This window comes from Neofelis nebulosa, chromosome 2 (genome assembly GCF_028018385.1).
Source record: "Neofelis nebulosa isolate mNeoNeb1 chromosome 2, mNeoNeb1.pri, whole genome shotgun sequence".
In the NCBI taxonomy this organism is placed as follows: domain Eukaryota; kingdom Metazoa; phylum Chordata; class Mammalia; order Carnivora; family Felidae; genus Neofelis; species Neofelis nebulosa.
The window spans coordinates 160,133,629-160,147,837 of record NC_080783.1 but is presented as its reverse complement, the minus strand read 5'-3'; the positions used below and the strand labels follow the sequence as shown (position 1 = coordinate 160,147,837).

The 14,209-nt window shown below is 36.6% G+C and overlaps 1 protein-coding gene across 4 annotated transcripts in view; it reads left to right on the top strand.

Moving 5' to 3' along the window:
* The window catches only part of TNNI3K (TNNI3 interacting kinase), a 290,431-nt gene that overhangs the window by 122,706 nt on the left and 153,516 nt on the right, over nt 1-14,209 (top strand). For all 4 annotated transcript variants that reach the window (XM_058716964.1, XM_058716965.1, XM_058716963.1 and 1 more), the window contains 2 exons: nt 7-201; nt 947-1,051. In XM_058716964.1, coding sequence (XP_058572947.1) covers nt 7-201; nt 947-1,051 — 300 coding nt within the window. The remainder of the gene's footprint in view (nt 1-6; nt 202-946; nt 1,052-14,209) is intronic.

The window sequence follows — 14,209 nt, the reverse complement described above, 5'->3', positions numbered from 1 at the left end:
TTGCAGTTACCGAGCCAACACCTACTGCTCCAAATCAGACGTGGATATGTTTTGCCGAGAGGTGTCCATTCTCTGCCGGCTCAATCATCCATGTGTAATTCAGTTTGTGGGTGCTTGCTTGAATGATCCCAGCCAGTTCGCCATTGTCACCCAGTACATATCAGGGGGTTCTCTATTCTCCCTCCTTCATGAACAGAAGAGGTATGGTTCTCTTGTTCTGACTTATCCTTTTAAGTGTCATTGGAATTATCCTTGCAACACCTCAGAGACTTTCTGCTTGGGTGACCCTTTACCTTCTGACATCTCTGAATGCTAGGAAAGGTAGCATTTTAAAGATGGCTAATAATTTATGCCCAAGAATTATGTTTTAATGAATAGAAATATTTCTGTACTTTCTTAACAGGAATTCAGTTGAAGATAACAAATCCAAGGAATTTAAATTAGCAACTGAAGCTTACACTAATTAAGTTAATATGACATACCAATAAAGCAGATATATGTAAGCTCAGAATAAAATAATTATCAGGGGTCCAAGCATTTATGCTTTAAAGTTAAAAAAGAATAGCCCTGCACAATCAATTCTAATTTACTTCCTAGATATATGCATACAATAATCAGAGTGTGGTTTCTCTCAGTTATTAAAATAGAATCAATTTTATATTATTATAAAAAATTAAGTATAATATTATAAACATTATAAACTCAAGTAAAATATTTTAAATATGTGGAGTTGATATCTAAACTGATTTAGAATTAAGCATTTTCTGATGTGGAAACCTATTTTTCCAGATTTTTTTGAATTTTTAGCTTAATCTTCAATAAAGCAAAAAAGGCTGAAAGATACACAGAATAACAAATCACACACACACCATTGATTTCTTTTAGAAAGATGTGTTATTGGCTTTGACCATTTCATTCTCACTAAATCTTTTTTTTTAAATTCTAGGATTCTTGATTTGCAGTCTAAATTAATTATTGCAGTAGATGTTGCCAAAGGTATGGAGTACCTTCACAACCTGACACAGCCAATTATACACCGTGACTTAAACAGGTATTCCCCCCACCTCAAATAATGAACATAGGATTGTGTAACTAACTGGGAGTTTAAGACAGATTTAAGTGTCTCTTCACTGAAGATACAGTGCAAATCAGCACTGTGAAGATACAGTGCAAATCAGTTTTCTTCTTTGTGGGTAAGGGGAAAGGCTACTTTAAGGCTAGGTGATAGAAAGTTTTGTCATTGTCTTTTACAGAAATGGAAAGCTATATAACTGCCTCTCAGGGATCTTTCAAATCTATGAGAAATGGCCACAAAGAGAATGATGTCTGTAAGATTCACCAGCTAGCTTGTTCTCAAGTCAATAAAGTCAGATCAAAAATTTAGGTCAAAGACTATTATAGCAGGTCTCATACAAAGTCAGGTATTATAAGAGGTCCTGATTTAAATTACCTACTTTTGTGCTACCATTCTGGTATTTTTCTAATAGTAAATTCAGCCAAAAACACAGCAGCTCATTTACCTAGTTTTCATGTGAAGTTATTTTCGTGTGGGTCAGAGACTTGAAACAAATACGGAATTATAGTATTCTAGGGGTAAAACCCCAAGGGATTTCAAAAAAACTCTAAAAAAATTTTTTTTTAATATTTACTTATTTCTGAGACAGAGAGAGACAGAGCATGAGTGGGGCGGGGCAGAGAGAGAGGGAGACACAGAATCAGAAGCAGGCTCCAGGCTCTGAGCTGTCAGCACAGAGCCCAACACGAGGCTCGAACTCACAAACCGTGAGATCAGGACCTGAGCCAAAGTCGGTCGCTCAACCGACTGAGCCACCCAGGCACCCCTCAAAAAAACTTTTTAAACAGTGAAAGCTTTCTAAGCAAAGTCTTACAAGAAGGCCAATATACAAAATGTAGCAGCTTTAGTTGAAGGCAGAATGCAGAGTACAGAAATCTGTTCACTTACCATTTTCTACTGCCCAGGAGGGAGATCCCCAGGCCACGTCTGTGGAGTCCCAAAAGAGCTGTGGAGAAGAGCTGGACAACCACTGATCTAGTTTATGAAACGAGTCAGATTATTCAAAGGCAATAATTTTCATTGAATGATTATCAATAACATTCATATAGATCCCATACATAATCTTTTGTATAATGTCCACAATTCTGAGACTACTAAAAAGTAATCACTCCATTCAGCCTTTTGTTCAACAACTATTTGGGGATCTACTATGTTTGAAGCCTTTATACTTGGCCCGTTAGAGCTTATGATGTGAAGCTGCCATACACTCCATTCTCAAGGGCTTTTCACAGTTTTAGTAAAGCAGAGAAACACTTACCTAAGTATGTTTTAGGTATAAAGTAACAAGTTCCATAAGAGAGACATTTTAAAATTCGATAAAATTTCAGAAAGAAGAATATTAACTACTTCTGAGGAATTTAGAAACATCTTCATGAAAGAAGGGACATTTGAACTTGGCTCCAAAGGATGGGTAGAATTTGGGAGAGTAGACTAGACTTAGAGAAAACATTAAGAAAATAGAGATTAGAATGTTAAAGGCATATACAGGAATAATGAGTAGTTTATCTTTAGTGGATGAAGTGTCTATGAATGTATGTAATATGTGTAATGTAGGAAGCATATGATTGGGAAAGAAATTCAGGAAGATAAATTGGAACAATAGCACAGAAATCAGTGAATCCTAGACTTCAGGTAGTTTAGACTTTGTTCTGTAAGAAAGTAGGCAGTGCAAATGGTTGAGCTAGGAATCAGAAGTTTGGAACTGTGTTATGCAATAATTAATCTAGCATCATTGGAAAGATCAACTTGATGGGAAAGTCAAGAAACTGATGAAGCAGTTGTTGCAGTAATCTAACTGAGAAGTAATGAAAAGCAGAATTTTACTAGTGGCAGTGGAAATGAAAGGGAGGACATATTAAGGATAGGGGAGATAAAATAAATTAGATATGAGAGTGAATCTTAGATATTAGAAGTAAATGTGTGTGAGATTTAATCCATTTAAAATGATTAGTTTTAATACAAAGGTCATTTCTTTGTTGTTATTAGGTTTTGGGGTGTTTTTTTTTACCTCTCTTTTAAAAACATTTATGTTAATAAATATTTTTTTCTTTGAGTTTCAGTAAAAATATTTAGGAAATAGATTTAAGTGATAAGTTAGCATAATATAAACTGATGATTTGTGAGTTTTAGGAGTGTTATCTTATCATCACAACCATTTTGCATGTGGTATTAAAACAAATGAGTGATCATTGAAAGTTTTGTCTAGCTGTAACTCTTCAATTATGGAGCAATTGAATGTGTATTCTGTTGCCCTGTGAGTAAATCCAAGTTGTTACCACCAGGTTGTAAAGCAGGACCAAAAATATAAATGATGATTAAAAGTAGAAATAGAACATTTACTGTGTAACAGATATGTTTATATTTACAATTTTTCTGTTTCTAATAATTCAAATGCTTTAAATCATACCAAAAAGTCTCCAAATTTTCTAAAACACTGTTTCATAGGTGCACCCGATATAATAGAGTCCCAAACTATTGCATTTATTATTTGTGAACTAGTTTTTACTAATCTTAATCTGCCAACAATAAAACATTCAGTTTTTCAGATTAATGCAGATATAACACTGTATATTGCTCAAAAGAGTATAAGTCTTTCTGCTTAGAGGGCTTACTACACTATGGTTGGGTACATAGAACATGTGCCCAGGAAACAATTTATTTCCCATGTAAGGTATAAAATTACTAGGAACCAAAATGATTAAGTGGCAATTTTACTGGAAATCAAAGGATTTCGAGTAAGTCAAAGATCAAAGTAGAGTGGAAAGCTTCCTGGAGGATGTAGGGCTAGAGCTGGACTTTGAAGAATAGGCGTGTATCTTCCCTCAGTGTTCTCACAGCATACTAACCCTTGCATGTCTACAATGCTTCTGAAGTCCCACTGAAAGAGGTAAAAGGAAAGATGCCCATCAGAGTGAGGAACTCGGACATGTTTGAGTTTTTGTATTGAAATGACCTGTTTACATTTTTCTTTTTCCCACTAATCTGGGTGTGTCAGGGCTTCAAGAGCAAAGATCCTTTTCTCTTTATCACAGAGATGTTCAATCAATGCGTTCTTAACTGAACCAAGTTCTAGGGGCGTTTTGGTGAATAGCGTTTCAGGAAGCAATGGCATAGTTGGTACAAGTATGGCTACTTTTAGGTAGTCTAATTTTCCCAATACTTTTTTATGGTGCAAAGTAAAGAGGCTGTTTGAGCTTATTGATCAGCTTACAGAGAGGGGACACTTCTGTCTTTGGTTTTGTGGTTGTTGATTTATATGAGTGAGAGGAAGGAACTCTGCCTTTCCTTTGGCAAGCTTCTCACCATACAGGTCTGGAAGTTAATTTTGATCTTTAAGTATGTACTAAGGAGAAGTTGTAGGAATGAGTAAGGAAGTGGTTCTTTCCAATGATGCTGATTAGAATGATGATAATACCCACCATTTATTTACCACTCACAATGTGAAAGAGGTCATGTATGCTCAGTTAATCTCACGACAATTCTATAACATACCTATTATTATCTCCACTTTACTGATAAGGAAACTAATTCCAAGGTGACATCCATAACATACAGTATTTTTAACATTATATTATGCTGTCCCAAGAACAACAACAAAACCAAGTCAGAACAGAGAGATAGACAGAGGTTGATGGTACTAAATAAGCATCATCAGCATTTACCAACTTTGCTTTTTGTGTTTCCTGTGACCCAAATAATTTCTCATATCATCTCCTTGTGTTTCTGTGTCCCTGCTTTATTTCTTCTTTTACAACCCATGTTCTTTTTGTGTGGAACAGAAAATCTATATAATATGTTTCCTTTGGTCTATAGTGTTTAAATATTTTTTAAAAATTTTTAATATTTATTCATTTTTGAGAGAAAAAGAGAGAAAGAGCCCGAGCAAGGGAGGGGCAGAGAGAGAGAGAGAGAGAGAGACAGAATCTGAAACAGGCTCCACACTATGAGCTATCAGTACAGAGCCTGAAGTGGGGCTCGAACTCACAAACCGAGATCATGACCTGAGCCGAAGTCAGACGCTTAACCAACTGAGCCACCCAGGCACCCTTAAATATTTTTAAAATGTATATAGCTTTAGACAGGAATGCACTTAACAATTTGTTGTAGACCCCACTACCTACCAACTTACCAACTTATACTTGGCCCAATTTATACATTCATTTTGTAGCATTGGAGCTTGCAAAACACGGTTTACAGCTAACGGCTTTGAGGCTTTTTACTGAATACAAACAGCTCTCTGTGTTTCCTTGGAAAAGTACATTTTCCAAATTGTTTGATATTGAAACCAAAATATCATTGCAAACATATATGGATCAAATGAATGGTCTTTTCCCCTGTATAAGTATGTATAACAACACTGTATGCAATGAAATAGTGATACTTCCATCATAGAGCGGCCATTGTACTCCCATGAGATATGTATATCAAAGCATTTTGTAAACTGTGAAGCACTATACAAATGACATTTGCTATTGCTATTAACCCTTCACTTGTTCCCTTATATGTAGAAGATGGAAAATACTCTACAATATTCTCATACATATCAATATTTCTTTTTATGTAACACAAGTAATTAGTTGGGGGTGTAGGTCTACATCTGAGAAAGACTACTATTGATTTTTGAGTGTCAGCTTATTTGGGTATCAATTAAGGAAAATAATGACAATTTAAAAACAGCCAACTTACTCATGACAAATGACAGATACTATAAACTGACAAAGCTGGTAAAGGCTAAAAGAAGGTTAATTTTGAAGATCACATTTAACTAAATTTGTGAAGGTTTCAAAAAGCATGAGAGAAAAAATTATTGGTAAAAAATGTTTAATAATTGTTTTTAAGCTGATGTGTGGATATGCCTTTCAATTGAATACACATATAAAAGCCTTGCATTGAAAAAAACTCAGTCAAGTACAAATAAACGAATTGTTAACAGTTTCTTCTAACTACTGAACTGTTGGGTACAGTGGTATTCCTTAGTTCTTATAGTCTACTCTCAGCTATGCCTTTCCCCGGTGACTTTCCCAATAAGTGGTTATGTAGAGTTTAATATTCACTGGCAAATATTACCTTGCAAAGAATTCTGAAGTTCTAAATGCAAACCAATTGATTACAGTGCAATAATTATAGTAGATCATGAAAGAGAATCCACTGAAACTCATGAAATCCTTCATAACTCTACTTTGTAATTCTCTAGTATTAAACTGGTCACAGTGATTTTTTAAATTTTGTCAAAATTTTCTCATCCATTTCCACTTTCAAAGTGGAATGAATGAATTAATTAATATGAATACTTGAGTGCTTAATATGAACCAGAATCTGTGCTATGCCTAGGGATAGAGCTGAGAATGATAGCCCTTAGCATTTTTTTTCTAGAAGAGCTTAGAAGCTGATGAAGTATTTTTCCAAATTTCCCTATCATAAGCATCATCTGGGACCCTCATAAAAAAAACAAGGGGTGCCTGGGTGGCTCAGTCGGTTAAGTGTCCGACTTCGGCTGGGGTCATGATCTTGCGATTCATGAGTTTGAGCCTTACATCCGACTCTGTGCTGACAGCTCAGAGCCTGGAGCCTGCTTTGGGTTCTGGGTCTCCCTCTCTCTGCCCCTCCCCCACTTGTGCTCTGCCTCTCAAAATAAATTAAAACATTTAAAAATAATTAAAAAACAAAAATTCAAAGACTCCTCCTTTAAAGGCACAGATTGAGAATATCCTAAAATGGGCCAAAGAATCCATACTTTTAAACAAGATTACCAGCTAATTCTTATGATCAAACAAGAAGGGGAAATATTGTCCTAACAGTTTTCTCAACCCCAGCTGCACATTAGAAACTTTGGGAGAACTTTAAAAAAAAAAAAAAAAAAAAAAAAAACCTGATGCTTCTTTCATCAGAATTTCCAGAGGTGGGGCCCAGTTACCATATTTTTATAGAACACCCCTGGTGATTCAACCTTTGAGAACAACCTTCAAGTCTCATGGCAATTACACTAACCATTTGCCATACAGTCTCATCCTTCTCTGCTGCCAGAGTGGAGTGGGAATATTGAGGAATTAATTCATAGTAGAATTCTAAATGTTTTGAGAATAATTGCCCAAAATACAGTATAATCATTCATTCATTCATTCATTCATCTATTTAATAATGAATGCAAAAGACTGAGTCCAAAGGCCCATGATACCTACAACATAGAGTAGATCCCAAGACCCAGCAGTTTCCATAGGAGTTGTGCTATGTATACTTAAGGTACTCTGGAACATCTAATTTCTAATTTGTGGTTAATACTAAAAAGTTCCCAGGAGTGTAGAATCTTCAAAGCCAGCCAAAACAGAAGTATAAGTTTCAATATTGGACAATTGCAGTACACACAGGTGATATGGGTATTCAAGACTATAAACTCTGGAAGAATACAGAACTATATATAATAAATCAATACACATATAGAAGGATAAAGACTCATATAAATTGTGTCTGTGTATTATGTATCAATACACATATAAGCATACACATTTGCATGTTTTTGTAAGGCTTCCAGCCTTTCTCAACTGGAATCCTGAAGGAATTAAGCCCTATGGAAATGATTTGAGGGACAATTTTCTTAATTCTCCCAAGGATGAGACATAGCTGTACCATTCGAGATACATAGAAGAGAAATGTATTCATTACCTACAATGGATGCCTTAGAACTTAGGGCCTCAGGGTTAAAGAGGTGCCAGTAGTTCTGAAATGTTTTTGTCCAAAAATATAATGTGAGTTCATATTTCCAGATTAATTTTTAAAGCAATCTCTGTGCATTTCATTACTGCTTTGAGTAATAGGGGAAAAAAGACACTAAACTATTCAGTTTTCTAAGATGAAATCTGAATTTGTTATTGTATTATCTGCTACAATAATAGACTAAAAAAAATGGATAATGGTCCCAAAACAATAGAAATGTGTATCTTGATTATGTGAATAAATAGGTTGTTGGTGTGGCACCTTTCCATGAAGTCACTCAAGACCCATTTTTTTTATTTTTCTTTTTTTTAATTTTTCATTATTTTTTATTTTTTTAATATGAAATTTATTGTCAAATTGGTTTCCATACAACACCCAGTGCTCATCCGAACAGGTGCCCTTCCCAATACCCATCACCCACCCACCCCTCTCTCCCACCCCCCATAAACCCTCAGTTTGTTCTCAGTTTTTAGGAGTCTCTTATGTTTTGGCTCCCTCCCTCTCTAACCATTTTTTTTTCCTTCCCCTCCCCCATGGTCTTCTGTTAAGTTTCTCAGGATCCACATAGGAGTGAAAACATATGGAATCTGTCCTTCTCTGGATGACTTATTTCACTTAGCATAACACTCTCCAGTTCCATCCACGTTGCTACAAAAGGCCATATTTCATTCTTTCTCATTGCCACATAGTACTCCATTGTGTATATAAACCACAATTTCTTTATCCATTCATCAGTTGATGGACATTTAGGTTCTTTCCATAATTTAGCTATTGTTGAGAGTGCTGCTATAAACATTGGGGTACAACTGCCCCTATGCATCAGTCCTCCTGTATCTCTTGGGTAAATTCCTAGCAGTGCTACTGCTGGGTCACAGGGTAGGTCTATTTTTAATTTTTTCAGGAACCTCCACACTGTTTTCCAGAGTAGCTGCACCAGTTTGCATTCCCACCAACAGTGCAAGAGGGTTCCCGTTTCTCCACATCCTCTCCAGCATCTATAGTCTCCTGTTTTGTTCATTTTAGCCACTCTGACTGGCGTGAGGTGATATCTGAATGTGGTTTTGATTTGTATTTCCCTGATGAGGAGCGACGTTGATTATCTTTTGATGTGCCTGTTGGCCATCTGGATGTCTTCTTTAGAGAAGTGTCTATTCATGTTTTCTGCCCATTTATTCACTGGATTATTTGTTTTTCAGGTGTGGAGTTTGGTGAGCTCTTTATAGATTTTGGATACTAGCCCTTTGTCCAATATGTCATTTGCAAATATCTTTTCCCATTCTGTTGGTTGCCTTTTAGTTTTGTTGATTGTTTCCATTGCTGTGCAGAAGCTTTTTATCTTCATGAGGTCCCAATAGTTCATTTTTCCTTTTAATTCCCTTGCCTTTGGGGATGTGTCAAGTAAGAAATTGCTGCGGCTGAGGTCAGAGAGGTTTTTCCCTGCTTTCTCCTCTAAGGTTTTGATGGTTTCCTGTCTCACATTCAGGTCCTTTATTCATTTTGAGTTTGTTTTTGTGAATGGTGTAAGAAAGTAAGACCCATTTTAAACATGTGGCTTCCAGAGTCTCCTTTGAGGTCATCTCCATTCATGTGAGCAAAAATGAGACAAGGGTATGTGAGACACGCATGAAATGTTTTACAGGCCAGGCATTGCAGTGTCATGCATCACTTTGAGTTACATCTCATTGGCTAGAGCTCAGTCACATGGCCATGTCTTACTTATGTGTCCAGAAGAAGAGGGAATGAATTTTCATGGGCAGCCCATAGTCCGTGCTACCTTCGCCCTATTTGCACTAGTGATAATAATTTTTACTAGGGTTACTAGGTTTTAGGTAAAGATAATAATTGAGAAGCCTGGTCTAGATTTGCATGAATCAATTGCACTAATCTAATTTTAATTGCATGCTAAATATTTTTTATGAATACAATTACACAATTTATAAACTAATACCACTAATCAGGAAATATACCAAAAGCTATTTAATAAAGCATATTACGTATGAGTTAATTTTGAAACAGTTCTTTTCACTTACTTTTGTTGGTTACATTGAAGATATGAGAATAGCTTTGGGAGTGTGGAGACATATGTCCCTGAATCAAAACATGGTTCGAGAGCAAAACATGTACTGTAATGAGATACAATAGTATAGAATAGACTATACAAATTGAAAACAGAAGTAAATTCCATGTGCTCTGTGTCATTTAAAACATGCACACACATTTTCCTTTAAGAGTGAAAATTAAAACACAGAAGGACTATCATCACTCTATCCAGAGAACCTTATTGTACCATATCCAGCAGAAAGCATTCCTTAACTATTTAATTCTACAAATTACTCTAATGGTGTTTATGAACTCCATTCAGGTGTTGATGTTCAGTCATAATTTCCATTTCTGACATGCTCAGTCTCCATTTAAAGTCAATGTGCCTGTCCTCAGCTACACAAACTTCCAGAGAGTTCCCTCGGACTCTCAAGTTCCTACCTATTATTTAAATAGAAATTTCACAGTCCAACTTGTCCTCATCTCCTCTGAATGTAGATTCATCCCTGCCTCCTCACCTGATTGCCACGGTTCCCAGAGGCAGTGTCCCAAACATTCCTATCACATTTCATTTTGGTTCAGGTTCCTCATTCTGAATTAAAATAGCAGGCCCCTCCGTCTCTCCTGCTCCACTTCTAGAATGTCCTTTAGTCCTGAGTTGTCCTCTCTTTGTACTCCAATGGAAATAGCTAAAGTTCCCTCCCAGGGCCAGTTAAAATGTTCTTCCTTTCTCAGCTGCCTCCATTAGAACGTCTCATTTAATTTTGGCTACATCCACTAATTCTAAAAATAGTGCTCTTACTTAACACCCCATTAAGTAAATTCCCTTAGACACACACTCCCTTTAAATTAAAACGGTATATTTAAGTCAAAGGAAAACTCATCCATTCTGTTCACACTATCATATTGTTCACACAAACCTAGTCAAACCTGTCATCTCTCGCTGGCTTTCATCAGAATCTTGGCCTCAATGGTCCCAGTCAGATAAATCGCTGAATCCCACATTTACATTATAGAGATGGGTTCTAAGCCACCATATGCCATTTGAAATACTACACAAGATTGTGTGTGTACAAAACAAATGTATCTGTGTGTATAACAACACAGAAAGGGTTTGACTGAAAACAGGAATTCTGTGATGCCAGAATTCACTTTTGAATCACTCTGGAACCTGGCCTCAGTATTTCTTATTCCTGAGCATTTTGTGATGAAGTCATCCATTCTGTTGCCTCTTTCCATAATACAACACAGCTATTCCCTGAGAATTCCCAAAGTCAGGGAGACAGGAGTGCTTTTCCTGTAACAATGTTACCTTCTCTCAGCCCAGGGCTGACCTTGGAAGAGTAGAGGTGATGCCCCCTCTTGATCCTCTAAAACCTTTCAAATGCTTCCCTGTGACTGGTGGTGAACTTACTGGCCTGCAATTTTCTAGTGTTACTGGTTCCTTATATTGCCATTTTCCATTCTTCAGGGATACGGCCTGTATAAAGTCAGCTTTTGAAAATGTCAACAAAGGCTTTGCTCTGTTCAGCCTCGTTTCTTCTCTACTCTCATTTCTTGGGAGGCACTGTGAGTGCCCTCTTGGCACCTTGTCGATTTCCTGAGCAGCTAACCTTTCAATAATGATATTAATGCTGCCTTGTGGTTATCTGTGCATTTCTCAGTTCATCATTTTCAACCCTTGCTTGCTGAGATTCATTTACGTTGTTGTGTTTTTAAGATCCTGGAATTTAATTGAGTGCAACCTGACTAGGGACCCAGAGCCAGAATTTCTAGCTAATAAAGCAGAAACAATCTTAATAGGTGGGTATTTCTTTTCCCATTGATTGAATTTCCAATAGCTATACATTGTATTTTGCCTTGAAAAAGAGATGCAGGTAATTGTAAATTTCCTTGTCTTGTTTAACAATTTTTATTTCAAAATTTTCCCTGTCACTCTTGGGAGGAAGCAACTTTTCAGATAATGTCAGTATTCCCATTTCTGGGAATCTGTGTTGGTATGGTTTCCCACCCTACTGGAAGGCTATAGGATGAACCAATTGAGAGTACAGGCTATGGAGCCAGACGGTGCAGGTTCAAATACCACCTCTGTAACACCTCATCTGTGTCCTTGGACAATTTGTGTAAAAACCAGTTTTCTAATTTATGAGGTGGTAATAATAATGTATATTGTATTGAGTTTAAATGAGAAAATACATGAGCTATTATTATCATTATTTTTCTTCTTTATTTTTCTGAAAGCGTATTTTCACTACTTAATATTCTTGATGGTGAAGTTTATTTACTGAATTAAATGTTCTTAAAGGCCTGTCTCTCCCTTTGATTGTATCACTATAAACTTTGATTATAATATCTCAGATGGCTAATTTCTTCTTGTCATTAAGATCTAGGAGATAACTGGATGGGTTTGACTGTAGATCTCTTACTATATATGAAGAATGACCAGGGAATTCTAATCCTGTATCACTGCATGGTTCAGATTTGCAACAGGGATTCTGACACTCCCCTTAGGCAGATGCAGGTCTGGAACAGAACAGCTAAAGGTTGGAGGGGGTTATTTAATTATCCAAGACCCTTCTTGGTAAATCTTCTTCCTATACCTCATTCACAAAATTTAAGCATACAATTTAAACACCAGCCATTTGATGACTCAACAATCATTTGTTGGTGAATATAATGGCAGAGAAGGGGAAGCTTCATCCAAGGCACATCCCAGAGATCATGCCAAGCAAAAGAGTCAAGTAGGAGAAGTTCTGGTTTGGTAGAGGATTTGTGGAGCATCTATGTAGTGTTAGGTAGCTTTTCTTCTCTATGCCCAGTGAGTTCACCTAATGACTCTATTCAGCAATTTTCCTTTTCATTACAAAGAGCTCTGTAAGAAAAGGACAGAATGTTTTCAAAATTAGCAGTGAAAATGTTGTTCTGCCCTTCCTTCAATAGAGAAAAGGAAGGATTCATCCCATCATATCTTTCTTGATTCACAGGAGACAATCATTTTTCTCATTTCTATTCCTATTCTTATTGTGACACTGTTGTCATGTCACTTGACTTCTTTCTGCCTCAAGTTTCTCATTTGCAGATGATAATGATGTCTAATGTGTACCTGTCCACAGAGATATCCTTGCAATTAATAGGGGTGTCAGGACAATGTTACATGAAGAACTCTAGAGAACGGTTCTACAAGAGAAACCCATGTATCATTTTTATTAATCACATGAAACTGGGTTGCCAGAAAGTCTTAGAGTAAAACTCATTTTGTATCCAGCTACTGGATCTGTACTATTTGTAAGGTAATTGGATTATCTTCTTCCAACTGAAGTTGAAAACTGTTGTGGTTACTAACTGGTGTGGAGAACAACATACTCCTCTTCAGAAAGGCTTAGTATTACCTTGACCAGCATGGGAACAGAGCATACAACCTCACAGAATGATTAGAACTCTTTAATCCTGGAGGGATGGTCTTTGTATCAATTATATTTTAAGCCTTGTATGTGATGAACTGTATTCTCAGTCACTAAACCCTTATTTAATGGTTTTAACAACCTACAGAAAGTTAGTGAAAAGCAATGCCTGGTGCCACAGATGAAACAGTGTTGGAGCATTGATGATGTCTGGCTTCTTTTCTTTGGGGAGGGAAATCCCCTTCTAAATTCTTAAAATAGCAGTTGGCTTTCATTAAGTCTATTCAGAGTTAAGGGTCTGAGGATCTTGAGTGACCCTTTCTTTGGGAATGGGGCACATTTTAATAGGCTTTTTCCTGTCTGTGGTCCCTGAAAGACTTAGCTGCTGGCAGTCTCCTGAATTGCTGGGATTTGTAAAGGAAAGGATTGATTACATGCTTCTTCTAATTCTTTCTCTTTCTTTAATTTTTTTTTCCATTTAATACAAAGAATGAGAAAGATACTCTGAGTATCCTTCTATTGAGATATGGTTGGCCTTAAGGACAGATATTTTAGCACTGAACTGTTATTAACCTCTTCTGGGTTTGACAAAGTTTCTTCTTTTTGGTTCATAAATATGAGGCTAAAGAGCTGTTATTTGCCAAGCTTGTTCTCTAGCACTGTAAGCAGTAGACAGAAAACAAAGCTTGAGGGGTTTTTTAATCTTTTTTTTTTTTTTTTTGTCTTTGTCAGTTGAATTGCATCTGTAGTCTCCATCTGAAAAGTTAATTTTTAAAATTATTTTTAATGTTTATTTATTTTTGAGAGAGACAGAGATAGAATGTGAGTGGGTTAGGGATAGAGAGAGAGGGAGACACAGAATCTGAAGCAGGCTCCAGGCTCCAAGCTATCAGCACAGACCCTGACGCGGGGCTCAAACTCATGAGCTATGAGATCATGACCTGAGCTGAAGTCAGACGCTCAACTGACTAAACCATCCAGG